The following is a 19,909-nucleotide window of genomic DNA, read 5'->3' on the forward strand; positions in this document are numbered from 1 at the left end:
TATATGACATTTAGCAAGAACTCTCAGAAGTATAAAGGAAACTTGGTTGCAAAGTTCACATACAAGTCTAGTGCCTAGTTTTCATTGGACAGACATATATATGACTGGATGCTGCTTTGCATTGTAGGGATACCATATCCAGTCTCTGGTACAATACAACCTTTATCAATCGTAAGAGTTTCATAGCTCTCCAGTTCTTTAGTTACCACTTTATTTTTCATGTAAGAAGTCCTGGGAAATAGTTTCTATTCTGCACACATAGATATAGTCCTAGCTGCTGCTAGAAATCTGTCACTTCCCTGTTCCATGGCTTGTTCAGATGTTTGAAAGGAAAATGACATAATTTCCTTCCCTACCCTGTATGGCTTGGTTTTGCTATCTGTTGAACGGTGCTAGCTTCTTTTTCTTATTACTACTGTTGTTGTTGTTGTTGTTGTTATATTGTTATATTTATACCCAGCCACTCTGGGTGGCTTATAAATGGTTTTGCTGTGTTCATGTGCCCTCTGAGGGCTATAGAATATAGAAATAAAAATTCTGGACTAGTTAAGAAGCTATATCAGACCCATTGTATAAATTGGTCAGTTGGGAATGGTTAACGAGTTTTGTGATCAAAGAAATGTTTGACTTTGTAAAACAAAAATGTAACTTTTACACTGCAATTTTTTAATGATTTGGTGGTTTATAAATATTCATAGAATGAGATACTGAGCCTTTTGGACTTGTCTTGAAATGTTCTTTTGATATATTGTAAGTAGTAAGTGGTTCCTTGCTATGAATATTGGTGTGTTGCAGAATTGGTGTAAACATCTGTTTGCACCTGTGTTTTCTGCAAAGATGTCAGATATTTAAAAGAACTCGCCTTTCCCTTTTTAGACCGCTTGTTTCCGAGAAGAAAGAGATGTTTTGGTGAATGGAGACTGCCAGTGGATTACCACATTGCACTATGCCTTTCAGGATGAAAACTATTTGGTATGTGAAAGCAGCAATTCTTTAAAGGAATGGGGCATTGACTCCTAGTTTCTCAGTTGGGTACCTTTTTTTAACCTAGAGCATTATCTGCCTGCCTGCTTGTGCCATTATTGTGGAAGAAAAACAGATTCCCAACATCATTCATATTCACTTTATTTTGCTCTTTTGATATGTTGATTTGCCATTAAATGTAATGAGCTAGAGTGAATTGAATTAGATGGATAATTTTTCATTAAATGCTTTTATTCTCTAGTTATTTAACTGGGCTCAGTTGCATTATGTGTTATTTTATACACAAGATCCCAAGGCTTCTGCTCAAAACCAGGGTGGCACGACTGATTTGAGGGCCAACTGTGGCTTTTAGAATGTTGAGTTACAGCTCTGAAATATTTCTGAGCAAAAACACAGAAAAACTCCAACTTTAGAGTGCAATCCTATGCATGCTTCTCCAGGAGCCAGTCTCACTTACTTAAAAGGGATTTATTCTTAGTAAGTATGCCTAGGTTTGCAGTGCCATTGCATATGTTTGGAGGGCTGGGGCTAAGCAGGGGGCAGCTGTACTGTCCAAGGGCTATTGCAGAGAAATTGCAGCAAAAAAATACCTTGCTTGTGTCTTTGAAGAGAGTTATTGAGGAACAGACATGCACAGACAAGGGAACTTTATCCATACAAAATGGATGCAGTTCTCGGGAACCTTGGTCAAAGTTACTGTACCCAAATGTTTGAGTAGCCAAATTTACTTTTATTTTCTTGTACTTTTTTACAGTTTTCCAAACCAAATTAACCCTTCTCACCTTTGGCGCAGTTTCTGCACTTAATTTTATTCTGTGTATCTTTTAATTTGAAGTATTGTTTTTTGAAAATATTTCTTGATCATCCTGTGGTTTGGAGACAGGAAAGCACAGAGAAAATAATGCATTTTTTAAAAAAAAGTTTAAATAAAATCATTTAAATCCCAGAAAGCATTTTTGTCAGTATTGACCAAGAGTCCCAGAATTCCTACATGACAAGCAGTCAGTATCTTTGACTGTTGGCTGACCCATATTCTCAAGCTGTTCTCTCTTGAGTTAACTGCCTGTCAAGAACTGATGATACCAAACTTCTGACCCAGCAGATTGTCTCTAAGGCATCATTTTACAAGTCTTAAGGACAACTCTATAACCATAGCTCTTGGAATCTATTTTCATAGCAAAATATCGCCACTCAGTTTTCTGTGTAAATGCTCTAAAATATTCCTGGAAGCTATTCAGTTACCCACAATGAGTTAATAAATAGAACTTTCACTGGATGCAATTAAGACAGGCACCTTCATTATAACTCAACTATTTGATCAATTTATTCAGCTACATTTGCATCCCACCTTTCATCTGTCGCACTCAAGGTAGCGTAGGTTTCTAGAACTGACCAGACTTAGAGCTGCTTAGCTTAATGTCATCTTCCTTCAGTTCTTGAGCTGGGACCATGCCACTCACACACACATTCCCATATTTCACAGAAGCTTGCAGAAGAGAAATGTTTGATGGCTTGTGGCCACTTTAGCAACTGGCTGTATGAAAGCTTGAAATAGCTTAACTTTCCATCTTTCCTGTAACTGCATTACTTAATAATTTAAAAGCACATTTTGAATACATTTAGATATTTCTGTGTTTTATTTCCATGGCTCTGATTTGCTTTAACTTTTAATGCTGAATTTTAAATTGTTGCTACCCTCCCTACGACCTGCTGGTGAAGAGCCAGTAATAAATTGGATGGTAATATTTTAAAGACATCAGCCTCTTTGACTCCTCTTTTTGTAGACACATCTTTTGTGCTGTGGTTGTGCAGTTGCTGAATGTGATCAGTTGGATCGCGTTCTGCATTGATTCTCACCCATGTTGTTTATTTTGTTTTTGCCTTTTTTCAGTACTTAGTAATGGACTACTATGTGGGTGGTGATTTATTGACCTTACTTAGCAAGTTTGAAGACAAGCTTCCTGAAGATATGGCCAGGTTCTACATTGGGGAAATGGTGCTTGCTATACATTCCATTCATCAGCTACATTATGTGCACAGGTAAGGATTCTGTCTTGTTGGTTGTGAATAAATAAATAACATCGTGGAGGAAACCCTTACAACTTCGGGGTAAGCAATTTTCTTAAAACAGAAAACCCCCACCTCCAACCAAACATTTTATACATCTCCATACATTGTGGCTACACCAAGTCTGCTGATAAACATTTCTTATTTTGAGTTTTGGCTTCATAAGCATTGACATGTTCACCTGAAGATTAGAAATAAGTATAAGATTGATGTGGTAAAAACAGGAATAGCTATGGTATCCCTCCTGTGGGGTGTCTTCACAATGATAGACATGCTTAGCAACTCTTCCAGACATATGGTATGTAGCAATTGTTCCACCACCAGTTCTGTTGTCAGTTATGTCCTTTTTGTCCCATGTTTTCAGCTTTCCAAAACATAGCTTTTATACTTAAATAGTAAAAATTTAATTCACCAACTTACTTTAAGAAATACACACCATCAAATTTTTAAATGCTGCAAGTCTTTCTCCAGGGGAGAGGATTTTGTGATACGTTATAGATGTTGGCCAATCTGTACTTTGTACAGCTGCTACGAATGAGCAAAATGGATGTTCTGATCCTGAGAATTAGATCAGGTATGCCTGACTAGAACATGCTATATGCACTTCCAGATTGCAACTCTTTATATGCATTTCATGCACTTCTAAATAATATTTCTTTCCCCAATTATTAATAAGCAGAAAAATAAGCATATAACTAAGGCGAGCCTCACACTGAAGGATGACATTATGTGGAAGTGTCTATAGTGTGCGCTTGGCACAAATAATCACAACTGTAAAATTACACATATAAGAAAATGACCCCATTTAGTAAGGGGTGAACACCCAGAATGATAAATTGTACATAATACGAAGGAAGCTTGAATATGTGAAAAAGAGGGAGATAGCTAGAGTGCTCTTGAGCTTTGATGGCTTTATTCTTGCAATAGCAAATAATAGCATTTGGAACACAATCAATGCAGAAAAGAAAGAAAGAAAAATTAACAACATGGCATCAGAAATGTCAAGTTGTCTCATCTAGAAACCTCTTAATGTGTATCAGTACATGATTAGTGAGCAAGGAAGCTCAAACTACAGATCAGCTAATATTTTGTATTAATAGAAACGCCCACAGATTCTGAGGCCATGTGGCCATTTAAAAAATAATAATTTGGGGTTACAGCTGAAGAGTTGGAAGTTACCAAACTAATTTGGGGCATATATATAAAGAATATTCACTCCTCTGTATTTTGATGTCACAGCTTAAGCCTAACAATAGTTACTGATATGTAAACTCCATGTTTGTATGCTTAATTACAGTCTAAGAGTATCAGAACAACTAATAGGGATTAATTACAATCTGGGGCAATTACACAATTGTCTAGTCTTCTGTTGTACTTGTTGAGATATGGAATTTCTTTTTGGGAAGTGCCTCAGTGTACATTGGTATAACATGGCAGCCATCAAAAATCAAGTCTGCCATTTGGTAGTTGCCCCCATTCTGAATTCTTTTATAAGACAGATTTCAACATGGTGGTCTGTTTGAGGTGATTGCAAAAAAACCCCCACCACTGGTGGGGATGTGAGAGACATAGGAAGTACATGGATCCACAGTGGTCATCCAGATGCTTATGAGCATCCTGAATCCCAGGGCACATGTTGGGATGATTTTAAAACACAGTTTAGTATACCACGAGGGCAACTTCCCACAGCAGGACATGAGGGCAACTATCTCTCTCCCATGGCTGTTTCCCAGCAACTGGTACTGAGAAGCATGTTGCCTCTGATCCTGGTAACATAACAGTCATCATGACTGATAGCCATTGATAGACTTATCCGCCATGAATTTGTCTAACCCTTTTTTAAAGCCACTTCTGGTCGTTGTGTTAGCATCTCTTTGTGATGAGCGTGCCATGATTTTGTCATTAAAGTATTTTTTATCTTGCAAAACATAACATGGCTTTTAATGACCTTTCTAAATTACTGCTACCTCAGGAAATCACTTGAGGACTTTGCCTGGGATTGAGCTAGCTAGAAAATTGGCATTTAAGTCAAGTTTTCTGAGTAAGCAAATGTAAAATGCCATGGGGGAGGGGACTCTGTAATGTGATGTATAACATAGCCGTCTAAGAACATTGTTACCTGCTTGATTGTATTTAATTTTACTAAAAAGAAACTTGTTTTTGTGTGGTGGTTGTGAGGAAAGGCGGTGCCTGCATGTTCAAGAAAAGCTTAAAAAAACAGAAGAATTCGTTTTTGACACTCTCCAATAGTTAATCACCTTCCTTCCTGTGGGAAGGAAATGGAAGGCAAAGGACACATTGTACATTTTTATTGTTGAACTGCTGTTAGCAATGCATGTTCCAGAAAAATCTTTGGTAAACAGAAGGCAAAACACTTGATCAGTGTTGCCTCAGTATGATGTGAAAATGGAAAGTGACACTCCCCCCTCCCCCCCCATTAATTGCATTATCTCTTTAATTTGGAAGAAAAGTAAAGTAGTTTCATATTGGAAACTTATATAGTCATTTCTGCTCTGACCTTCCACCTCAGAAAACTATGAAAAGCAATTATCTTAAGCATGGAATTATGAAGTATGGGAAGCATACACCTGGTTTCTTAATCCAAATACAGAAAAGGCAATTTCTTTAATGTTGAGGATGTCTCAGAAGTAATCAGTAGTCTACATATTTGCATATTTAGTTAAATGTCATTAATATATTTCCATGAAATTGGCAAGTTGGGTATATTTCCAACCAATGTGGGTTGTTGCATACCAATTTTTAAATGCCCAGTACCATCATAAAATTGTAGTGAGGTATATATAATTTTCATTTATAGCCAGGAAAACAGATTGCTTTACTGGAGAAAATATATGGTTTATTTCTAAATTAGATTACTAACTGCTCAGTGAAGTTAGTGCTTTGACCAAATATGTGTACTGTATGAAAATAATAATTTCTTTTCAAATCAGAGATATAAAACCTGACAATGTTTTATTGGATGTGAACGGCCATATACGCCTGGCAGACTTTGGATCGTGTTTGAAGATGAGTGAAGATGGCACTGTACGTATCAATAAAATGTTACGATTACTTATTTCAAATGGAACTTTGTGCATTTTTGTGGCGTAATTGCTCCATGTTAATCTGTACATTTTTCGGAAGATGCAGTATGTAATAACTGAAAACAAAACTAGAGATTTCGGGGTGGGGGTTCGGGGAGAACCTCATGCACTAAGCTGGCCAAAATAGAATTTTTAAAACATCATGCTACCAGGATATTTTTTGTAAGGTGTTCACTCAAAATGAAGATTTTAAGAACTTAACTCAGCAACATTGGCTTGGATCCCGAAAACTGCAAGCCTCCCTTACATACCCACAAAGTGCCTTTGCCTGAACCCCATGCCACATTGTCCAGGAGAGTTCCTGATCCTCTAGAGAGACTTTCCAGGGGTACGTGGGGCTTCTGGGTGGAGTAGTAGACGGAATGGGAAAATCCCTTACTGCTTATGGTTCCCAGAATCCAATCCATTACGTTTCATTACGCAGGGATGCATAGCCCTCTCTCATGCTAGGATATAGTTAATGTAGTGTGTGTAGATGAATTAATCTTAAGACATGGGTATTTATTTTACTTTTTGAAGGTGCAATCTTCAGTTGCAGTGGGCACACCTGATTATATTTCCCCTGAAATACTGCAAGCAATGGAGGATGGCATGGGGAAATACGGGCCTGAGTGCGACTGGTGGTCCCTGGGAGTCTGCATGTACGAAATGTTGTATGGTGAAACACCTTTCTATGCAGAGTCGCTGGTGGAAACCTACGGGAAGATTATGAATCATGAAGTAAGAGCTATTTAACTCTGCATTCACTAAAATGCTTATTCTTATGTACTAATTATATATTGAACATATATAACATGTTTTTGGAAGCTTTGGGATTTTTGCAGTAGATAGATAGTTCTAGTAAATACACAGGAATAGACTATGCAAGCATGAGGTCTGTCTGCCCCTAATGTATGGAGTGCAAGTGGAGTCGGTGTTTAATTTCTGAAGAACTTCTGTTGTCTCTTCTATAAGACCTTTTCCTTAATTCTATGTGGTTATGGATGGGCAGTTCCTTCCCATGGAAGAGAAACTATGTGTGTTCAACCACAATTATATTCTGGTGTGTAAATAATGGTTGGCTACCAAATTTTGGCACATTTTGTGAACCCTAATTATTATTATTTTTCAAATTTCCACAACATTTTCAGTTGTGTTCTGACTTACCATAGGCCTGTTCAAAAACAGTCCCTTAGCTAGCCTTTTCTCATTGTAGAAGTCTGAAACATTGTCTCCCCTCCCCGTTCTGTTTTCTTTAGGAGAGGTTCCAGTTTCCATCCCATGTTAGTGATGTGTCTGAAGAGGCAAAAGACCTAATCCAGAGGCTTATTTGCAGTAGGGAACGTCGTCTGGGGCAGAACGGAATAGAAGACTTCAAGGCTCATGCATTTTTTGAAGGGCTAAATTGGGACAATATCCGAAATTTAGAAGCACCTTACATTCCAGAAGTTAGCAGTCCTTCGGACACATCAAACTTTGATGTAGATGACGATGTATTAAGAAACCCTGTGAGTGATTATTTATTTTCTTCTTAAAGGCAATAGTTTTCAAACTTGCTTCTTTGAACCAAACCTTTTCATCACTGACAGGACTCCTGTATGTCCCAGGGGATTCTGGGGGCAGTTCTAATGTGCACACCAGGTTAATGTTAATTCTCTTGGGCCTCATCTTTCCTCTGCATGAACTGAATGCAGTTGAGAACATATTCAATTCTTGCCAGTGGCTGTGTGGTCTCATGTGACTACAGTAGATCATCAGCGAGATTGAAAACTGATAGGCTTTCTTTTGGATGATAATTTGGTCTTTTTTATTTTAGTTTTTTATTTTTATTGGATTATGATTTGATATGTTAAGTGGATGTTTTTTATTGGAAAATTAATAAAAAATGATTTAACAAAAAAAGAAAGAAAGGAAAACTGATAGGCTTTCAGAAAAGCTGGACTACCATTGATGAACATTTCACTGATATTTCCTTGGTGCATAGTGAAAACACTGGCAGATAAAGTCCAGAGTGAAGTATTCCTACTTTAAAAGAATAAATCAGAATACTTAATCTTCCCAAATAACATTTATATGACTATGGCCCTTTTTACATGAGATGGACAGTATACACTTGGATGAAATAGGGTTGTGGCTGTTCCCTGTCCCTGAGGCGAGGGACAAAAAAAGCCAACATGTCCTTCCAGATTCAACTTGGTTTTCATCCTGCATTCCTTTTTGTGCAGGAAATGATACCACCTGGTTCTCACACTGGCTTTTCTGGATTGCATTTACCGTTCGTTGGCTTTACCTACACAACTGAGAGGTAGGTGAAAAAAGTTCATGCATATGGGCATATGGGAAAGCACCACACTCAGATCTCGTCATTTGCCTTTCTCTTAACGTATTCAACTTCAGCTTAAAATGCTTGCCCTGCGTGTGTTGGGCTCCTGTCCTTTTTTGTTGCTTATGATTTATTTATATGAGCACCATCACTGGATATGGTGCTTTAAAGAGTAATCCGAGCAGCAGAAGACAGGTCTTTGCCCCAGGGAGCTTGAAATCTACAATTCAGCAGTGAGGAAGGGGCAAGGTGAGGTAAAAGGGTAAATTAAAGCAAATACACTTCCGCATATTTAAGCACAATTTAAATTGGGAACGAGGACAAAGGGAGTTGAGCAGTAAAATAGAGAGCGAGAGCACTTTGTCAAGGTAATCACTTAACTGGTGCCCCAAACAGTAGTTCTAAACACAAAGAAAATCCATCATCTGCAGTCTCCAGCCTCAAGTGAATTGAACATCACCATACTTCTTCCCTAGAAGTGAGCCTTAAGGCTGATCAGGGAATTAAACCAGGATTTCCCTGTCTGGGTTCTCTCCACTATACTACACTGGCTGTGATCATACAAGGGCAATAGATTGGCTTTCCACGTGGTTCGAGTTGCAGAATATTTTTTTAAAGCCGGTTTTTGTACTGAAAATAATGTTGAGGAGGTGGTTTGTTCTCTTGCGGATCAAAGGGCAAAGTGGTGAAAGGCCTGGACAGACTGATATCATAGATGCACAGGAGCTTATATGAGGTTCAGTCAGATCATCATTCTGCCTAGCCCGTTGCACTTCGATATGACTGGCAGTAGCTCTCCAGGTTTTGGGGCAGAGATCCTATCAGGTGGAGATTCTAGGAGTTCAGCCTGATACTTTTTATTGGAAAGTGTTTGCTCTGAGCTGTGGTTCCTTCACCTTTCAAAGGCAGCCTACCTGCCCTTCCTGGAAAATGTAGTGTGTCTATACTCTTAAACTTAAGGGAGAATTGTCACAGCAGCAGCATTGTTCCATTTCCAGTCTCTCCTGAATTAAAAGTTGTTGCTGCTGCTGCTTCCTCCCCGATAAGCTAGCCTGTGCTGGCTGGAGTGAGAGAAAACAGATCACACAGCACATTGCTGCCATTTTACTTGCAGGCCAGCTCAGATAGTACTGAAGCAAGGATCTCTGTTATATAATCTTCACAGTTGTTCCAAGGTTTCTGCTTCTGTTGAATTTCCAACAGGAAACGGCTACTTAGGGTTGAGCATAAATTGATTAAAACGTGTTCTCCAATGTTTCTGGTTTCCAGTTGTTTTTCTGATAGAGGCTCGCTAAAGAGTGTCATGCAGTCCAGTGGTATAACCAAAGATGAGGATGTGCAGCGTGACTTGGACAACAGCTTGCAAATAGAGGCATATGAAAGGAGAATACGAAGGTTGGAGCAGGAGAAGCTGGAGCTGAGCAGGAAGTTGCAAGGTACGCCCTCTCGCTTTCCTTTTATGTTGCTTTGCGATGGAGCAACAGAATGTTTTTCAGGTTGGACTAAACAAATTGTTTTGCTTTGTTCTTTCGGTTCAATTTAAAGAATCTACCCAGGCTGTTCAGTCCCTTCATGGTTCTGCTCGCATAACAGCAAACACAAACCGGGATAAAGAAATAAAAAAGCTAAATGAGGAAATCGAGCGCTTGAAAAACAAAATAGCAGGTATGTGTCTGGCGTGTTTTAATAGGTTTCTCTCTAGTTCTCAAAAAAAAAATACAAAATAAGTCCAGTGGTAAAGCGCTAATCCTCATAGCAGCCTATTAGACGTGAGCCTCATTCTTTTTTACTTTTGGATCTTTAGCTCAAGTACCAAGAAGGCTCAGTGTGGAAATGAAATATTACATTATGATACAGCTTTGGAAAGTGTGGCAGGTGCAACCTTAAGCAGCATTTAGATTTTTGAACAAAAGCTTATCTTTCTTCTAAAGCTTCCTTTACTTGATAGCAGATTATTCCCACTGGGGAGCCAAGAATAAAAGGCAATTTGTACGGCTTCACTTAGATAATTCTTTTGACTTCTATCCTTTCTATAAAAATCCCAGGATATCCTCTTCTAATATTTTTTCCCAGAAAGGGGCAAGCTTTGAACTTTGTACAAGTGCCATTCATATGGAAAATTTTAAGCTGCAGTGCACAATATTTCGTTTACGATGTCTACATCTGCTATGGGGAAATGTGAGAAAGTGGCTGTTTGATGTGGTCCTACATTCATTCACCATTCTGAGAACCTTCAGTTTTATAGGGTTATGCCTTTGTAACTGGTGACTCTCTTTTTGTTTGTTAATTAGGTATCCACAGTATGCACCTGAAGTTTCTTTTTGTGAGACAGTAGGGTAACTAGAGCGGGGCAGTAGGAGAACCTGCTCCAGGTGCAACCTTAACAGGGACACAAAACGATCGAAGGTTATTGAATATATTCAACACCTTCAATGAATCTGAATTTATAAATAACGTTAAATTATAATTTACATATCATTTTGCTCAGAGGCTCAAGTCAGATCCACAGGCCAGGCTGATTGGCACCATTGTACAGGCAACTCCCCTTTATGCATGACCTCTTTGCGTGCAACCGTGTACACACTCAGTGCAGCGAACCAGGAAGTGGAAGCTGAAAATGGGGAGCACTTCCTGTCTTGTGAGGACACCCTCTCCAGAGCATGTAGAGGACATTACCTTTGGGCTCCAGAGAGGGTCTCCTTGCAACCCCGAAGCTTGTTGAGCGAATCAACTGACGGGCAGGGAAGCAACTGCTGCTGCTGTGCTGCCCCTCTGGCTCGCGAGGAGACATTCCCTAGAGGTGGAAGAAATGGCTGCATAAAATACTGAATCTCCTACCTGAAGTAGCTGCTTTTGAGTGGATAGGCTACATTGCAGTATTAGAAACTAAGGGGTGGTTGTTGCTGACAAGTAAACACTCGTTAGACTTGTAGCCTTGTTTCTCTCTTCCCACCGTAGAGGCATTTCCTTTCCCTGCTCCCATGAAGTACCTCTCAATTTCGGAAAAATAAAACTGGTTTTTTTGTTGGTTTATAGTTAGCTGTGTTGAAGTAGCCATAGTAGTAAATTTGGGTGAAAATCTGATGGATGGAATTTGAGGGATCAACCCTTTTCTGAACTGGGGGCAGGGGAAGGGCTGACATTTTCCCACAGCTACCCACAGACAACAAACCTGCAAGTTTTGTCCGCAGAACCAGCACCGCTGTAATCTTCTATTTTACTTTGAATATTCAAGATCCAATTTTTCTTTAAAAAGGAAAAGAAAGGACCCCAGTAATATCATGTAACCTGCTTATATCTGTTCACAGGCGGCAGCTAAAATTGGGGAAGGAAAGATAACAGTTTCCAAAGGGGCAATCCAGTGGGGCTTCTGCTTCTTCCAAAACTGTCCACCCTCTTATACTCAAGAAAATGAATTGTACTTTGAGTTTCTGAGACATTATTTTATATACCCACTCCCGCTTTTTTCCTTTAAGCTTTCTAGTCCTATTGTGCTAGCATGGAAACTTGAAAATATGTCAGCAATGATTGGAGACATCTCTTTGGTGGTAGGGAGGTTAAGGCTAAGTCGGACTAGAGTAGGCAGGGAGCTGTGATTACATTGCCTGAACTAGTTTCTTGTTCCTTTAAATGACCTGTACTGCTTATCTGACCCTAACCTTAATGTTTGCCCCTCCTCTTCTTTGCCCTTCCTCTTCTCTAGCTCTGCATGCACAAATGGGTTTTGAACATGTGTGTCTCTTAAAAGCTACTTAAAAGTCACGCGACAAGCTGCTTTCAAAAGCGATGGGACTTTCAAGCGCAATTTGAGATATGATGGGGACTGTTGTTCAAGCAAAGCCACAGTGGTCTTATCTATAATAGCTTTTTGGATCTCATTCCTTGAAAACATGAGTATTGAAAGCAGGTTCAGTATTGTTGAAAGAAGCAGATGGCAAGAATGCTTATGTTGCATAATTTATTCTGCCTTCAGAACTTGGAATTCTTTGGTACTGGGACTGAGGTAGAATTTGGATTTTATTTGTATTTGTCGACACCGTGTACGTTGAGCTGTGATGATGGGACTTGGGGTTTTGCCAGTGTGTGTTATGTTAGAGAGAAGAATGAATGAGTTCGCTCTGAACTACCCAGTGTAAATTGTTCTTGGCAGAGAAGAATGCAGAACTGCTGCATATGCCAACTGAGCAAAAACGCTATGGAATAATCCTCCCTTTTAAAATTCATAGACTCAAATAGGCTAGAGCGGCAACTGGAAGATGCGGTGACGCTGCGGCAGGAACATGAAGACTCCACCCACAAGTTAAGAGGACTTGAAAAGCAATGCAGGATATTTCGGCAAGAGAAAGAGGATCTCCATAAGGTATGAAGTATAGAAAATTTTTCAGTCCAACGAAGTGGGTGTTGACTAGGGAATGCAAGTATAAAGGTGGTATTGCCAGCAATGTGGAACATTATGTGGAACTTTAACCATATAGAGAGTTGTTGTTGCCTGTCATACTTGTATCCTGTCCTTCATGGAGCTCAGGACAGCATACATGCAATTATCCCATTTTACATCAACTTTGTAGTATAAGCTAGGCTCAGTAATAGTGACATGCCCATGCTACCAAGCTTCATGGGAACAATCAGAAGCCAAATCCAGTTCTCCTCATCCATTAGATCACACGTGCTGTAGTAGGAACATAGGGGAAAGCAACCTTTACACCGCATTTGACCATTGGTCTCTCTAGATCAGTCTTGTCTTCAGTGACTGACAGCTCCTCTCCCAGCTAGACTCCCAAGCCCTACCTGAAGATGCTGCAGATTGGATCTGGAAACATCTGCCACTGAGCTATAGCCCTCTCCCAAAACTGTTGTGCAGGGGCACAAGTTAAACTTGTTCAGGGGAAAACCAGTTACCAACTGCCACTTGGGAAGCCCCCCCCCCATTGCAAATAGGGTACTTGGTGCAGTTGCTGTATAGTTGTATAGTTGTAGGGACTGCTGGCTGCACACCAACAATGCAGTGAATGCATGTATCCATCTTATACCGTTGTTTTCTTCCCACGTGAATCTCAGTATTACGTTTGGATTCAGTGAGCATACAGTTGAATGTGTACCTCACACTAAGACATCACATGATACTTTGTGCTTGCTTGCTTACTCTTGGTTTCACATCAGCAAAGCCTGCATTGGGTAATTCACCGTAATGCAAAAAACTGAACCACCTCTGGGTCCTTAAAAGACGGCAAGGATGTGATGTGTCAAAAAAGCACTGGAAGAAAATTAAGAAACAAAAAGGAACTTGGGTTATGGAATTCCTCTCCATCCAGAATTCCTTTTACAGTATTGAATTATGTGGGAAGATTTGGTGGTGTGAAAACATAAAGCATTAGTTTCTTATATGTTAACTGCGGCAAGAATATTGTTTGCTAAGTCATGGAGATCAGCTAACACACATCCATTCTTTAATGGATGGAGAAACTTTGGGAATTTGCTGCTATGTCAAAATTAACCCACCATCTCAGATTTAGGCAACGAAAACAAAGGCATGATAGGTTTCAGATGAGATGGAGTACTTTTGCTAAATACAGCAAAAATAAATGGTTGTGGTCAAGTGTAATGCCCAAGTATCCAAATAATGTTAGATGAAATTAGTAATTTTGTTTCTTTAGCAGGACAATATTTTTTCTTCATAATACTAGCATGCTGGCTTTGTTTAGGTTTGAAATATAGTCAACTTGCAGCTTGCACACATTTAACTTGTGTGATTGTAGTGTTAGGCACTTGCAACTGCAATCACAGAAATTAAATCCACGTAAATTGAAGCTCTCCACCTTGCGTGGGGAGGAGGGGGCAAGACCCATTTGACGCACAAGCTTCTGAGAAGGTAGGGATGCTCGCGTGGGGGCTGTTCCGGCTATACTGTATGTGATTTGGGCTTTACACACAATCCCCAGAACATAAGCCCTGTGTAAGTTGTGAGTCAACTGTATTATAATGGAATATAAATGTTGATGTGTTGTATATGTAAAAGAATAACTTAAAGAAAAGGATTATAGAGGGGGAAGGATGAGAAAAAGGCTTCATAGGGCAGAATTTCTAAGCACTTTTGAGGGATTGACCAGTAGCACCTTTTCCACTGAGAATGTCCCTCAGAACTGATATGCTATTGTGTCAGTATCAGTCCCATTCTGTCCATATTGACTGTGCCAGACTGTATGCACAATGTTTAATAATAATAATAATAATAATAATAATAATAATAATAATAATAATATAAAGCACAAATGGTTAGGGATTTTTTAAAAAAAGCAAAATAAAATAAAATTGAGCCCTATAAAAGAGAGAAGCATTCCTCCCACCCCGGACATACACTGCAAAGGCTAGAGGCAACACAAGAAAATTAAAGGGCTGATGGAAGTAGGCTGTGTATGAGGGCTCCCCAAGCTATTCAGCCCCTTTTCCCATTGAGGGAGGGTGGCATTGCTAAAGCGCTGCTCAGGTTTCTGGTGTCCTCTCTAGAGAAAAAGGGTAATCACTAGCAGTAATCAGCTCTTGTTCCCTGTGGTGTTTAACCCTTTTGTGTCCTTTGGCTCGTGGGAGTGACCGTCCTTCTGCCAGGGATTTCAACAGAAGCTTAAGCATCAGCTTATAACCTCCTTTTGCCCCTGGGACTGGCTCTGATCCCCACCACATGCAAGTGAACACCGCAAAGCAGAAGCACACACAGGGATAAAAGAATTTATCCTGATATTTATTTTTTTCTTTCTTTTTAGAAGGTTGAGTACGATTGAGGAAAGGGAGGAGTAGGGAAGAAGGGAGATGGAGAAAAGGCGAACAGAAAGAAGCAGAGATGACAAAAGAGGAAGAGAAGTAATGAGATGATGCTGGGAAGAGTGGTTGAAGAGATATGAGGAGAGACAGAAGAGGAAAGGGGGATGTATGAAAGAAGGGGAGGGAGAATAGAGAAGCTGGGAGAAGGATGGAAGCATACAATACGTTGGGATATCAGAGTGGTGATATAGAAATACTTCTGCTTATATACTGCCAAAATGCCTGTCATTATTTTGAGAGCAGGGATGGGGAGAGGTGGAGATGAGGACGTATATTGTCAAAATGTGATTTTGCAATAAGATTGAACTTCATGCTCAGGAGTGTCAATCTCTAAACACTTGTTTGGACCTTTCTTTTCACCAGCAACTCATTGAAGCGTCTGAAAGATTAAAGGCACAGTCCAAAGAACTAAAGGACGCCCATCAACAAAGAAAGCTAGCAATGCAGGAATTCTCAGAGCTGAACGAGAGGATGGCAGACTTGCGCTCCCACAAGCAGAAACTATCTCGACAGCTCCGTGACAAAGAGGAAGAAGTGGAAGTGATCATGCAGAAAATTGACTCCATGAGACAGGAAATCCGTAAATCTGAGAAAGCGAGAAAAGAGGTAGCTCGGCAGGGTACTTGAGGATAATGGATTTCAGCTGCTATTTTAGCTTGAAATAGTTACTGTGGCTGGGTTCCACACATACAAGCAGCTGGTTTATTTCTTCATGCAGTCCTTCCACACCCCCTCTGCCCTGTGGGGTTGTGTGAGCCAGCTATTTCATGGATTCACTTTGCTAAAACTCCTGCTATATCACAGTAGCACATTCTGGACCATAATTTGGGCTTCCTGTTTTCATCTTACTCTCCCTCCTTCCCTTCGTCTGTCTGTAAAGGAGAGAAAGCAAGCAATGAAAGAACCAGAAGCACTAACTTTTTTCTGTCGATTATTCTATTTATAGTTAAATGCCACAGTCATTCTTTCCTTATACTGGTTTCCTAGCTACCCAGATCTGTCCTGTTGATCTTGGATTCCATGTTTCCCCTTTTAAAGTAACTTGCTCCTAGTTGGCTACAAAATATTATAGTGCAGGCCTGCATGAGATGGTTAAGTCGCCATAGGCATGAGGATGGGTTATAAAGATGCGTGTGTGTGTGTGTGTGTGTGTGTGTGTGTGTGTGTATTCCTTTGAAGTTTCTGAAAGTTGGTAGGATTGGGAATAAAAGGTAATATATCATCTTCCAAAACTGTTTTTATCTTTTCCTCTTCTGTGACCCTTGTCCATCTAGATTGTAAACCTCAAGGTGGGCATATGTCTCCCTTTCTGTTTTTTTGTAGCTGCTCTAGTCATAAAAATAATAAGGGTTAAGCTATAGCGGTTTCAATAACCAGGCCTGTTTTCCTTCTTATAGCTAGAAGCCCAACTTGATGACGCAGCAGCAGAGGCATCAAAAGAGCGTAAGCTTCGAGAGCACAGTGAGAGTTTCTCTAAGCAGCTTGAAAATGAACTGGAGACCCTAAAGGTGACATTATTTGAAAAGCATCTAAGCTATATAAGAACAGCTTCACATGACAAGGGATAGAAATCCAGATCTCCAGGGTGTCCCATGACAGATGCAACTTACTCACTTCCAAAAAACAGCTTGCCAGAATGCGCAAGGCCCAAGATTTAGTTCAACGTATATTGGGCATTCCAACAAGATATTTTTGGATCTAGGCGGGATAGGTAGCAATCCTCCCTGTCTCACAATTTTAATGTGAGAAGCAACCATTGACATTGACACATTTATCATCCCCACCACAGGTTGACTACTTTATTTTATTCTTTTTTTGGTAGACCTTTAGATTGCCGTACATGTTATGGGTTTTTCTTTGGAAGTTTGGAGTAGTGCAGGAAAAAACCTCACATAGCACATGTTAAGCTGCATGGGGGCTACCACTGCAGGCTGTTCTCATGTGTACCAGCTCAGAATTAGCCTCTTACAGAGCCCAGACAAGATTTTATTTGCTGTATCCTCTTACACAGTCACCCCACCCCCCAAAAAAACCTAAATCTGTACCACAGTGAATAGATTTGCTTACATGATTCAGGGCCTCTGTTGTTTGACTTCTTTAGACTTTATCATTCTTAACAGTTCAGTCCCAGGAGTGCAAGGCAAGAGACAATATGTTCATTAAAACAGTAATTAAAGGGGGGGACACCATTTGAAAGTTGGCTTTCATAATAATAATAATAATAATAATAATAATAATAATAATAATAATAATAATTTTATTTATACCCTGCCCTCCCCGGCCAAAACCGGGCTCAGTGCAGCTAACATCAAATATATGACACATTACCATAATATCAAGCAATCAATTAAAATACATCCTACATCCTAAAATCAAGTCAGAATCAAAGTGAAATCCAATCAGATGGCAGCCCGCAAAATAGGGATGGGGACCTTAAATGCTCACTAGAATATGTTCAGATTGGGACTCCTGCAAATCGCTGGTGCTGGAAAAAATAGTTTCCATAAATGGGGAACAGCTAACTAAAATGATGTCTAAATAGTGGTCTGTGCTTCTTCAGGATGCAAATAATATGTGTTCATGTGTGCTCCATGGTTCTAAAGAAAGTGGAAAGTCAGCATGATTATGAGACTAGAGTAAAACCTTTCCACTTTGACATGCAGGTCTTCTACATGAAGGCAAAATGAATGAAGCATGCAGTCCCCCTCCCGCTGCAGTCTGATGTGGACTGTTTTCTGCATGTTTCAGTCTGCTCTCAGTTCATGGCTTTCAGAGAGATTATGATGAAGCAAATGAGGTCTCTAAGCTACGCAGAGACAAATAAATATGTATGTGTTTATACTTCATGATCAACTCTTCTGGTATTAAGGAGATGAAATGTGTTTTATGTCACTTTGAACAAAACTAAAGTCTCTAATATTGAATGTACTGTATTGTGGTGTTGTCTGTGTGGCTTTCCCCCCTGCTCTTGTGCAGATAAAGCAGGGAGGTCGTGCTGCTGGCGTGGCCATGCATGAGCATCAGCAGGAACTGGCCAAAATGAAGTCAGAGCTTGAGAAGAAAATCTTGTTTTACGAAGAGGAGCTGGTCAGGCGAGAAGCGTCCCATGTCTTGGAAGTAAAAAATGTGAAAAAGGAGGTGCATGACTTAGAAAGCCATCAGCTAGCACTGCAGAAAGAGATCATGATGTTAAAAGATAAATTGGATAAGGCCAAACGGGAGAAGTAAGTTCTGTGTACAACTGCTTTCTTGGAAACACCCCCCCACACACACACGCGCAAAAAAATTGTCACTATACATAATGTGGCATCCAAAAACTAAATAAGATTTATGTACTCAACTCCATAAAAAGCAGCAATAGTTTCTTTGTTCTGTGAAATGGCATTTACATGATATTATTTCACGCTTGTAGGCACAGTGAGATGGAGGAAACAGTGGGAACTCTGAAAGAGAAATATGAGCGAGAGAGAACCATGCTCTTTGAAGATAACAAGAAAATAACAACTGAAAATGAGAAGGTAAATTGTCATAACCTGTGAAGAAGCACAGTTTTTCATCAGATACAACAGTAATCGCCCATGTGGCGTCCTCCAGATGCTATGGACTTCAGTTCCCATTAGTCCCAGCATGCATGGCAAATGGTAAGGGATGATGGGATTTGTAGTTCAGCAACACTTGGAGGGCATGTTGGCTACCCCAAGATATCTTATGTTTTATTTCTATAATTCAAATACCATTCTGCCCTGCTCCTAATTCAAGAGAGGCTACAAAAATTTTTTTAAAAAATAATACAGTGGTTTTAATTGTGTGTGAAAGTCTGACTATTCCATGTCAAATGTGAAAATCTGGGTGTTTAATCTCTCTTGTCAAAACCGAAGAAACCTTCAGTGCTGCTTATACACATACTTTGCTGCTTAACTGGGCTGGCTTAATTTGACTGTTTGGAAAACAAAATGTTGCAGGCGGTTTTACACATTTGCTGCAGGAGGTTCAAAGTTACATTAAATTACAGTTATGAAAACTTCCAATTTTCTCATTGCAGCTTTGTTCCTTTGTGGATAAACTAACATCGCAAAACAGGCAGCTAGAAGATGAGCTTCAGGATTTGGCGGCAAAGAAGGAATCTGTTGCCCACTGGGAAGCTCAGATTGCAGAAATTATTCAGTGGTATGTGTGTTTTGAGGATCCTTTGAAAAATAAATTAGTGCTGTATTAGCAGAAGGAAGGCTCCCATAGAACGGAAATGTGTCATCTTGTAGATGATACACTTCAGAAATCACATGCAGCCACAAATATTGATTGATACATACTGGCTCCCTCATTTTTATTACCTTTACAGGAACTTTATTAACCTTCTATGTCAACTGATTTCACCAAAGTGAGAATGTCTAGGTCATACATTAAAAATTAATTTGTATTAAATGAAAAGGTTGCAGCCTGGCTGTTCATCAGTTCTTTGTTTCAGTTCTTCTTTTTTAAAGTCAACCTTATGATTCCTGTGCCAGACTTATAAATGAGGCAGTGTAGAGCCTTCAAAGATTTTGTAAAAATTCACATCATAACACGGACATGTAGGGGGGAGATTGAAACCATTATGCCACAGCCTTTTCCAAAAGGAGTTTATAATGCTCCTAAC

At 39.7% G+C, this 19,909-nt stretch overlaps 1 protein-coding gene across 7 annotated transcripts in view; it reads left to right on the forward strand.

The window, feature by feature from the left end:
* CDC42BPB (CDC42 binding protein kinase beta) overlaps positions 1–19,909 on the forward strand; it is a 91,672-nt gene that overhangs the window by 35,786 nt on the left and 35,977 nt on the right. For all 7 annotated transcript variants that reach the window (XM_053368122.1, XM_053367842.1, XM_053367922.1 and 4 more), the window contains exons 4-17: positions 877–972; positions 2,876–3,024; positions 6,003–6,096; positions 6,675–6,875; positions 7,394–7,642; positions 8,360–8,439; positions 9,727–9,893; positions 10,003–10,122; positions 12,684–12,817; positions 15,637–15,879; positions 16,671–16,781; positions 18,250–18,497; positions 18,686–18,791; positions 19,316–19,440. In XM_053368122.1, coding sequence (XP_053224097.1) covers positions 877–972; positions 2,876–3,024; positions 6,003–6,096; positions 6,675–6,875; positions 7,394–7,642; positions 8,360–8,439; positions 9,727–9,893; positions 10,003–10,122; positions 12,684–12,817; positions 15,637–15,879; positions 16,671–16,781; positions 18,250–18,497; positions 18,686–18,791; positions 19,316–19,440 — 2,123 coding nt within the window. The remainder of the gene's footprint in view (positions 1–876; positions 973–2,875; positions 3,025–6,002; positions 6,097–6,674; positions 6,876–7,393; positions 7,643–8,359; positions 8,440–9,726; positions 9,894–10,002; positions 10,123–12,683; positions 12,818–15,636; positions 15,880–16,670; positions 16,782–18,249; positions 18,498–18,685; positions 18,792–19,315; positions 19,441–19,909) is intronic.

This window comes from Podarcis raffonei, chromosome 1 (genome assembly GCF_027172205.1).
Source record: "Podarcis raffonei isolate rPodRaf1 chromosome 1, rPodRaf1.pri, whole genome shotgun sequence".
In the NCBI taxonomy this organism is placed as follows: domain Eukaryota; kingdom Metazoa; phylum Chordata; class Lepidosauria; order Squamata; family Lacertidae; genus Podarcis; species Podarcis raffonei.